At 36.9% G+C, this 10,814-nt stretch overlaps 1 protein-coding gene across 1 annotated transcript; it reads right to left on the reverse strand.

Moving 5' to 3' along the window:
• Positions 1–1,543: 1,543 nt before the first annotated feature.
• LOC104156041 (TBC1 domain family member 12) lies at positions 1,544–7,818 on the reverse strand (the record flags this gene model as incomplete). Its single annotated transcript, XM_009698345.1, has 6 exons — positions 1,544–2,070; positions 2,327–2,585; positions 4,371–4,480; positions 4,801–4,929; positions 6,909–6,980; positions 7,724–7,818. Coding segments are annotated over 6 exons (734 nt in total), but the record flags the coding sequence as incomplete, so codon positions are not given.
• Between the last annotated feature and the right edge of the window lie 2,996 nt (positions 7,819–10,814).

Here is a 10,814-nt window from a genome sequence, read left to right on the forward strand (position 1 = left end):
GCAGTAGTTGCTGAGGGACAGGCGCTGCCCGGTCCGGCCGGGAGCTGCTCCCACTTCATAAATATATCAATCTTTTATTTTAATGCTCCACCATCTGCCTCGCTCCAAAGCACTCCCTCCAGGACCAGAGTATCCGCCTCCGAGTTCACTCCCGAGCCTCAAAAAGAGCAAAGCTAACCTCGCAGCGTACTACACTGCCCTTCACCTCAGCTCCTCAGGAGGCAAGAAATCTAGGTGACACCAAGTGTAGTTACTTACTGCAATGACCAGCTCAGTTTTCATCAGTACAACATTCTCGCCCTACTTAGCAGCAAGTTATGGAACAATCAAAAAGAACCACAGCACACATCTGCTGTAAGTTTTATTTACACAGGAATTGTTACTAGTGGTCTTAAAGGAAGGCTTGATCCTTCTATTTACAGTTATATACAGATTTATAGTTGAAAAGTAAGAAAACTGTACAAGATAACACAAAAATATAAGACAAGTTGGATCCAATTAAAGTAGTGAATACATAAGTTAAGAAAAATCTGACATTTACATTTCAAATTGTAATGTTATAAGTAGCATATATGTAGTTTTTAAACCAGATAGCAATGTAAGTTACACCACACTAAATCTTTACCCCAATTATGTAGACTCTGCTTTTAAACATCAGACAACTGGAAGCTTCCTGCACTTAAAAATACATAATGGTAATTTTGACTTGATTTCCACAGAGGGACCAGTTACAAAAACCCACATGTAAGGAATTTATTTACATTAAATATTAGCAAAAATGGACCAAGAGAGTGCAAGTGTTCCTCACCTGCAGTGCTATCCATTTTAAATTTCCATCCCCTACAATCACAAGTTGTTGTACAGCATCTTCGAGAACAGGAAATATTTGAAAATATCCACCATGACACATACAGTATGACCTTATGTCTCACAGTTAAAAGATGTTAAAGAATTAAGTATCACTAAACCAGATGCTTTTTGGATTTCAGTATTGCACACTAATAAAAGATAGTTTCAAAAACAATTCTGTGTCTACATTATTCCGAAGTGTTAAAAGTGACTGCTCCTTTGACAACACAAAGTCTGCAGATAGCTTTGTCAGCTTCTAGTGTTCACCTTTACACATAAGTATTTCTTAGTTAGAAATGGCTCGATAAAATAAAACTTCTGGTGGCAAAACCCTTTCAACAGAATACCCAACTCCATTTTTAATAAGCTGCACAGCCAATACACCAAAACAAATGCTTAACACCACTTGCTTTGAAAGCCATACACTTTGAAAGTAACAGCCCTGATCTTACCACTGTTTAAAATTCAGACGGTTTTTCCTTTAACAGGTTTGGGCACAACACTTCCACAGTTCCTGAGTTAATTACATTTGCCCAGACTGAAGAATGAAGCTGCAACTTAAAAAAATAACAACAAAAAAAAAAAAAACAAAAAACCCAAAAGAACCAAAAACAAGTAAATAAGACAATACTCCTTCCCAAATTTTAACCATCTTGCACATAAACATACCAAACAACCTTATTTGGTCCTCAATACTTTCAAATGGTTAATTTTGGAGGTAATATTTGTACCAAAGCATTTGGTTTGGATAGCAGTTTTGGGGCCTTAAGATTTAGCATTTCCCTCATCCCCCCAAAAAAGTGCCTTTGTGGTATTTGTAAAAAAAGTTATGCCTCAAAATTTTTTTTAAAGTACCAACAGAAGTTATTACAAATGTTTATTGCATTGAGCTGATTCTTTTAAAGTATTAAATATGAATTCCTCCACTTCTCAGTTTCGTAAGTTTTCGTATTCTGTGTGAAAACAAATCTTCCCACGACAAAAGCTAATACTGGCAAAAGGGTGAAGATTTCATCAGTTCATTACTCCACTGAGAGCCGTGTCAATTTTCCATCCCATTTTCACATTTTCTATTGTGCTTTTCCACATAGAAGTGATGTGAAAACTCCTCTGTCATTTCCACATTTTCAATTGACCTCAACACTATGACGATTAGCTTTTCAGTGCTGGGCTATGGTTCTTGTCCCCTTCTTTGTTGTCCTTCATCAGTGAGGTGAACACCTGGAAAAGTAAATTATTTGATATTAAAAAAGCCAGTGTTATAAAAAAGATCAGTATTAACCACCACAATATTAGCATGGAGATTAATTTCTAGAATGAGACACTAGAAAGGAAGTGCCCATTGCTCAGAAGTCAAACATGCAGCATAAAGTAGTCATTAAGTGCCCCATATACTCATGTGCCAACATGTCTGTTTCTATCTTTCTCTCTCGAGATATATCTATCTCTACATATCTATCCTCTCCAAGAAACTCACCTGTGCCCATTTTTTGTTACTATTCTGCATCTGAATAGCTGCAATACAACTAAAAAGCTTTTCTGATGTAATGTCTTCTGGAAGTTTTGTTAGAAACTGTGCTATATGAATAAAGTCCATCTGTAGGAGAATATCTTCATATAACCGAAGGATTCCTAATCCTGTCCTAAACAAAAATTCTTCTCCATCTCTACAGAAAACATCCCAGACACGACAGGCCAGATCAAGTGGTAATGACTTGCTGTAGAGTGTAAAAATCCTACAATTGAGAAAAGAAGGAACAGTTATAACTTTAACCTATTTCAGAAAGACGAAAATATAACCCCCTTTAAATCTCAGTACATTAGCTGAGAGCAAGCAGATGACAAATTATTTCATATGTTCTTTTTTTCCATATTTCAAAGATCCACAAGTCTCCAGTTTTTGAAGTCAGAACTCCTACTCTGAAACCCATCTCTTTTTATGCTACAGGAAATCATCCATTTGAAAGCCACCTCCTTTAGGAAGCTCTGCCTAGAGAAGTTACAAGTATCTTTACACTCAAACAGGGTATAATATACAAATAAGAACTTAAGCAAGAAAGATCATAACTCTGTAATTTAACCCTTCCCATTATTTAAGCCATACAGTTCATAATTTATTTTCTAAGCTAAATCTAAAGCCGCAAATCATTTCAATAGAAGGCTACATCCCTCTAATGTACTAATAAGAATTCAATAACTGCATTTCCATGATACATTCTGAATTTCTATTCACATTAAAAATCATCAAAATCTAAAGACAGTTGCTGTTCTATTCTTATTGGGAAGAGTCCAATTGCTTTTCTTACTGCAAAGTTTATTTTTAAAAAAGCATTCATTATACATGGGCAGAGAGTTCAGTCTGCTGTATGTACCATATTGTAGAACTTCTCCCATAAATTTGTAGTGGTTCCTTTAATACAAAGCACAGTGTTCTCTGTTTCCCCATTATTCCTATTGGGAAGTGGTTCAGGAACCTCAGAACACTCCTTACTGCAGACTACCATAACCTCTTCTACTTTTCCTTTACAAAAGGAGCTCGCTTTACCTCAAGGCCATCTTTGGAACATGTGCAGGAATAACAATCTTCATTTCTCACAGGTAACTGGAAGCAGAATATTCTAGTGCTTTGTACAGCAGCACTACTTCTGTAACATATATACCTCTCTCAATCTGCCTAAACTCTCAGGACTGCAGCACACTCCTTACTCAACACTGCTATTGTATAACCTGCTCCTGCTGAGACTTGTTGCTTACTGATAAGGTGCATCTTATAGCTGAAGTTCAGATGAACTGATGTTTTTATATTATTTAATTCTACCCAATTCAATTTACTCTATTAGAAAATTCTAACCCATATAATAATCCTATATGAAGCACATCCTTATCCACACACACACACACTTACGAATAGACCTTCTATATTAGGTAGCACTATACACACTTCAAGGATGCTTGTCTTACTGCCTTCCATTACAGGCACATAATGTAGTTTGGTACTCTCTGCTTCAGAATATTCATTACTTCAAAGTGTTTACTGTATTTCCAAGTTTATTCCTTCCCAAACCAGGTCCTAGATTTTGTCCTCCTTCTGCTTTAAAGTATCTATTCCTATATTAATATTTTCTTCAGCAGCTGATTATGCTCGTTTCATCAAGTCACTTACAATCAGTCATAAGACAAATACAGTGTAGTAGCCTCCTCTTCCGTACTTATGTTACACATAGCTGACACTTACCTGCAGCAACAAGAAAATGAGACACACAGGACTCCTGTGTGTTTTGTTTTTTTTATCTGAATAGATGTCACTCCTAATCCCAGTTCATAAAATTTGAATCCTGCCACAGGAACTGTGGTTGCACAGAACAGTTCACCATAATTTCACAAGACCTAGAAAGCTGAGGTACACAAACACCTACTGAATGCATTTTTTATGCTGTGTTTCTATTTCTGAAAAACCTATAGCAAAATGGAAAGTGTTCCAACAGTTCTAAGGTTAGGTTTGCTGTGTTCTCTGAACTCACCAGTCTATCAAATATATGTCTGGAGTAAGACTGTATGATTTGAAATGAAGAAACAATTTGGGAAGATTTTCTTCAAAGAATACTTCAAAGGCTGCAAAGTATTTCAGCATCTGTAGAGATAGCAAAGTGCTTCATAAGCAGTCATCAAAAGAATGTTTAGTTGTAAAATAACACAAACCCCACCAAGAACTGAGGATGTCAACATAACACAACATGACTTCTTAGGGTAAGTGCAACAATTAAGTGTTTCTAGAGGAAAAATCAAAACAGTAGAATGTGTCCTATGGATTCGTATCTGGTGATCTCAATTTTGTAACCACAGGTTAAAGTTCTCCATTATTCAATGGGACAAAAGGAAGCCATCAATAAATCAACTATGCTTCAAGTCAAAAGAATATTATGGTTCAAAACCAGAAAACTCTGTGCATACCATGCTGTGATCCACACGGAAAAAGGCCAGTTGGCATGGCTTGTTTAGAAGGTTAGCAAAGGCAATGAAAGCATCTGCCTCTTCCAGATTGAGAATGAGCACAGCAGCAATGAAGGACATCCCTTGTACCTTCAAGTGGGAAAAGCATTGGGCAAATACAGGTGAGTAGGTTCAGTACATCTTAGATCTTTGGAAATGCAAACATTTACAGTCTGCAATATATCAAATACAATTGCATAACATTTCCAGATGAACAGAAACAACATGGATAAGCAATTTTTATGCATGCAGTCAATTTGATTTCAGCAAGAAACAGAGTGTTTCTTCAGATGCCGGTTTTAGGTGCTTGATGGAAGTTCTGGGAGGTCTCATGATCACAAGTCCTCAGGACTTGGAATGCAAGAAAGTTAAAACCACATGGGCTGGACGCAGAGCTCATAAGACACAAAACTTGGCCTTAAGTTCATTGTTAAGCTATGGGAAAAGCAGACATGGAGAAAAACCTCACATATGGGACAGTTTAGACCCAGACAGATATGTTGGAATTGAGACACAGTTCTGTTTCAGAACATTCAATACATATCTTTCCACTTGCCAAACGGTATTTGTTCACATACGTAAAATTACTTCTAAGTGGTTAGCTACAATGCAAATTTACATTTTTCCATGATTATTCTCTCACAAAAAATTTGGCCTGCAATAAAAGTGAAGAGCATTATTCTTGTTGTTGTTAACTAATGATCTGAATACCCATTATACTAAAAATAATTTTACAAATTTCAACTGCAATAATGATTATTCCACCATTTCTAGGCATTTATGCTGCCCGCTCCTCATTTAAAAAAATGCACTTGGTATTTTAACTGACTAGGGAAAAGAGTATTGATATGCTTCAAAAACAGTCCAGCAGCTTTCCATTTTTGTGGGATAGATGGGTGTGGAAATAATATTACATTAAATTTACTGCCATATTAACATTTTTTAAAAAATTATGATCAGAAATATCCAGACTAGCTGTGTTCCTAATGAAAAAGAAAATACCTATCTGTGAAAAATTACTTATTTGACTTTTAAAACTCCACCCTGGGAACAGTCAGTCTCAGAACCTGCAGAGTGTGTAATCTCACTTAAAGAGTATGGGAGGGTCTCCAAAAATGAGGTCAGAGATGACAAAATTCAGGGCTAAAAACATTTGAACATGAAAAACCAACTGGATATTGATGCAGAGTCCCAAGTATGTCTGATTTAGAGAGGAAAACACACCCTGTGTTAAATAACGCTTTGTTAAATGGATCAGACTTAAAACTCAAGTTCCTTTTAGCCTAGAAGTGATTAGAGCTTGTAAAAGGTGTTCCTAGCTAGCCCCAGTAACAAAGAAAGAAAAAGAATGAAAAAAAGCATCTGTTTGTTATTTAACTGCTTCTGTAAGCTGACACCATTCATAGAGATGTTAGATTTAGTTGGTTGATTTGTGGGGTTTTTGGCAGTTTTTCATGAGTTTTTGGCGGGTTTTTTTTGTTTTCCTGGCTTTTGTTTTGGTTTCTTTAGTTTTGTTTTTTGGGTTTTTTTTAAACACACTAATGTTTGCTGCAAACAGTTTTATCTTCACTAAACTCAAATGGAGCAATTAATCTTTGACAAGATAACACCAATAAGGAGTTTCTGGATTTTAGGATGCCTAGTAGTGAAACAGAGAGTATCACTATGGAAATGGCAGCACTAGGACAGCACTAGGCAGCAATGGGAGCAACACTAGGACAGAATAGGCTATGTGCTCATTGGAAGTCCGCTATCGTTTGGGTTTTGTTTGTTTGTTTTTGGTTTGTGGGGTGTTTTTCCCTCCTATAGGTACTCTGGGTGTTTAAAATTTTCCATGCAAGCCTGACAGTATACTCATCCTTGACATTCAGTACATTTTCAGCTATTTAATCATCTCTAAGAATTACCATCATTGTAACTGCTACGAAATGAGTAAGTGCCAAGGTTGAATTTTTTTCTCAAAGTGCTAGTAGCATAAAGTTTAGGCAATCTACTTATTAAATACACTCCAATACATGACATCTTAAGCTTATTTGCCATGTTATAAACATTTTACAGCAAATACTTACATATCCCACATCTGGTCTGTAACAGGTATATGCTCCTAAAACACTATGCAGGAGATCATGATAAGGACCACCCTAATACAAGGGGAGAGAGGAGGGGGAAAAGAAGAAAAAAATTTTTTTCAAAATAATTTTATAAATATAAGGAGGTAATAAGCCAGTATTTCAGGACGCAAGTAAGCCAGTGAATTATTGCTTTGTTCACATCTAGAATACCACCAGTTTTTACTCTAAGTGTTACCATGTATGCTTTTGAGATGTTAAAGGAAAAGTAAGAGACCAATAATCCTATGAAATAATTCAGTGCAAATCAGTACATAATGGAAAATTAGGGTATCTGGTACACATCCATGGTTTTTTTTTTCCTTTTCAGAGGCAGTGGATGTTTTAATTCTTAATAACACAAGTTACTGTATTACAGTAGCACACGCTATTTTATATACATGTGTGTGCGTATATTATATTTATGTAAAAATCATAAAGCCTGAAAATGTGTACTAAAATGCATCAAGATTTCTGTAGAAGCAGTGAGAATATTCTCATTTTAGCATGTAATTTCATAAACATTAATAGGAACCACAGGCAATTTTTCCAGGAGAAAAAGCTTTACAGTCCATCACTAAGTGTCTCTACTCATTTTAAAAAAAAAAAAAAATATGACCATTTGCTGTTATATGTAGAAAAGAACTAATTTTATTTTTGTTGTTTTATACAAACAGCTTCTAAAAACTATTCCATATTTAGCCAGCTAGGTTTCTTTTCTTGTTTAACTATTCAGAAGTTTAAAGCTGTCATAACTAAAATTACAGAAATCTCACCTTCTGGAAAATATACAGGGATGGAAATGTGCGTGATATATCCAACTTAATCAGCTCCAGACTGGCCTCACGATCAGCAACAGATGCACCTGCATCTGCAAGCAAAACCAACACTTATTAAAGCTGAGAGATAAATTCAAGACTTCAGAATAAAACTGCCATAGGCACTGAAGACTTTTAGGATCTAAGGAAAAAAGTTACCTAGTTCTAACTCTTGGAGTGCACTTCTACAGTGCTATACTAAGAGCTAAAACTCTCCACCGATACCTGATATATGCCATCAACTCCAAAAAGTGAGGGAAACAATCAGTAATTACTACCTGTCTACTCATTCTTTTTCAAGTCATACAACTTTACACCATTCAGACTTAAAACCAACAGATTATCTTTTACCTCTGTATAACACTTCATCCAGGCCCAGACTGGTCCTGCATTCACTAGAATTTGAACTTCGCCCAGTGCAGTCCTCAAAACCCTGTTTTCTTTCTTATATTCTACTGTGACTTCAGTTACTGAGTCTGTTCAAGAGCAGAGAGTGAAAGCACTGCTCTTGATATAAATGTGATCCAGTGGGATCTCACTTTTCAAATTTTTCATTCCTAATCAGCTCATTTGGTGGCTCATTTCAACCAGCAGCACTGAAATCTACTATGTACGCTAAAGGAAAAAAAAGATGAATTACATCATTATCACAAGATGCCAGCACTTCTTCACCTGCAAAGTCAAGCATATTACTTTCAAAGTCATGCATGTCTCACATCCCACTTTTACTGAAGGTAACAAAAATATAGAGAAACTTCACTGAAGTTTCCAGAATTGACCACGTAGTTATGATCTACAAAGGTTACGTTACTTCCGAGCTCTTATTTGACTCATTTTTTTTTTCATCCTTAGGACTGACATTCTTCAAATAGCAGGAAAGAAGGAAGCATTCACTTAAGAACCTCCAGAAGAAATTCAGCTCGCCCTTGAGTTTTCTCTGTCCTGTCCTCTATATAGGGACATGATGCAAATACTAGTGATAGTGAGGAGAAAAAAATACACATGGCACTTGGGAAAAGGCTCTTTCAGGGGGCTTAAACCAGTCAAGAGCCATCTGGGAAGTGGAAGATGGCAGAATTTGATGAATAGGCTAAACAGAACCTTCTCTGCTGAAGCCTGGAAAGCAGTATTTTCTTCCAGTCCTCCTAAAACTACGATAGTTGCATTCAGGAATGAGTGGAACTTTTGCAGGCTATGCTAGGGGAATTCGGGAGAAAAAAGACAATTATTATTACAGAGGAAGAACACAGACAATCTAAAATAAAAAGTTCAAGAACTGCTGCTTAATGCCTCCTTTCTTTTTCAAAAGAAGGAGGTATTATATTGGATAATTTGGGGTCATTTCATTTGGGACAGCATCCATTTAGAGTATTCCCAAAGAAGATTATAATCTATGGTATACAACATAAGAAACTCTGGATTTATACAAGAGATTCAGTTCAACTCCAAAAGAGGAGCTGCTGGGGGTCTTTGGAACACATCTGACAGATTACGCATCTTTTGATGAATGTCTTGAAGACAAGACACAAAAAGATACTCTTCATGCTTTAATCTTTATCTGCCAAAATAAAGTGTTAAAGATATTTGAACAGGAAAAACCCTCAGAACTACTCAAATATGTCAAATAAGGCAAAAATAATGATCTTACAGACTTTGCAACCAAAGATTAGTAATAAGCACAGTGGGCTGGCTTGCTTTTCAACCAGAGATGAAAATCCTATTACTCTACGTTTTCCCTTCCCAGAACATCTGACATAATCAATTTGGATCCTTCCCCCTTTCATTCCCATCCAGAACTACTACCTTTCCAAAATAAACAAATTACCTAAGCCTTCCCCCCTGCTCAGCCCACATCCCCACATCAAAAGAACAAACAGCCATCCCACAAACCAAGGGGCATTGCAAACGTGTTTTCCAAGGATAAGCTTATTTACAGTCATGTACATACACAATTTTTTATACAAGTTTCAGATGAGTCACAGAGGTAGTCTAAGGAAGACCTGAATAATTTACAGGCAAAGTAGCCAGTTAGTCAGGACTGGCAATGGGAAGTGCAAACAAAAAAGTACTTTTTGCATTACAATGCCATTTTCTTTCCCCAAAAAAGAGACAAAAAAAAAAAAATAGTTATTTCATAGATGCTGGTATTGACAGAATCATATAAGACTGCATTTTTAAAAGTAACTGTTAAGAGCACAAGGGAGTTAATGTTTATAACAAGGATATATCCACCATTAAAAACATCACTGATGCTATTTTTAACAGAAAGAATACCCACAGGAGACAGCAATATACCAGTGATAAAACTCCACTGCACACACAAGTGTGTTAACATCCCCACTGAATAGATTAGGGAGGAAAGGCCATCTGGGCAGCCAAGGAAACTCAAGTGGGATCCGGAATGTGTAATGTTACACATTCTTCACCTCTCAGTTCCACAATCAAAAACCAGAAAATAATTTTTTTCTTTCCCAAAAACGTGGAAGTGATACTAACATAAGAACCATCTAGGCAGAGCTAAAGAATAGTTCCTACTGTAATTTAGTTTCCCATTTCTTCTTTTTCTTTCTTTTACTGGCCAATATGCTGGCCAGACCCATCCCACAGGGAAGTCTGCTGCCTCCCTGGAGCCCGGGTAAGAGACGTCACCAGGAAACTCCCTGGTCTGGTCCAGCCCTCTATTACCCACTGTTAGTCTTTCAGGTTGGCAGCGATGAGGTTGCAGAGAATAGTCTAAGGGTGATCAAAAGGGACTTCAGGGCACTGGGAAGACTGGTTGAAGGATCGAGAGCGCAGGTAGTGTTTTCCTCTATCCCTTCAGTAGCAGGGAAGAATACTAGAAGGAACAGGAAAACCCATCTGATTAACACGTGGCTCAGAGGCTGGTGCCATCAGTGGAATTTTGGCTTCTTTGATGATGGGGCAGTTTACACAGCACCAGGTCTGCTGATGACAGATGGAGTTCACATGTCTCAAAGAGGGAAAAGGATCCTACCCCATGAGTTGGCAGGGCTGATTGAGAGGGCTTTAAACTAGGTCCAAAGGGGGA

Source organism: Cariama cristata, unplaced genomic scaffold, assembly GCF_000690535.1.
Source record: "Cariama cristata isolate BGI_N322 unplaced genomic scaffold, ASM69053v1 scaffold27614, whole genome shotgun sequence".
NCBI lineage: Eukaryota > Metazoa > Chordata > Aves > Cariamiformes > Cariamidae > Cariama > Cariama cristata.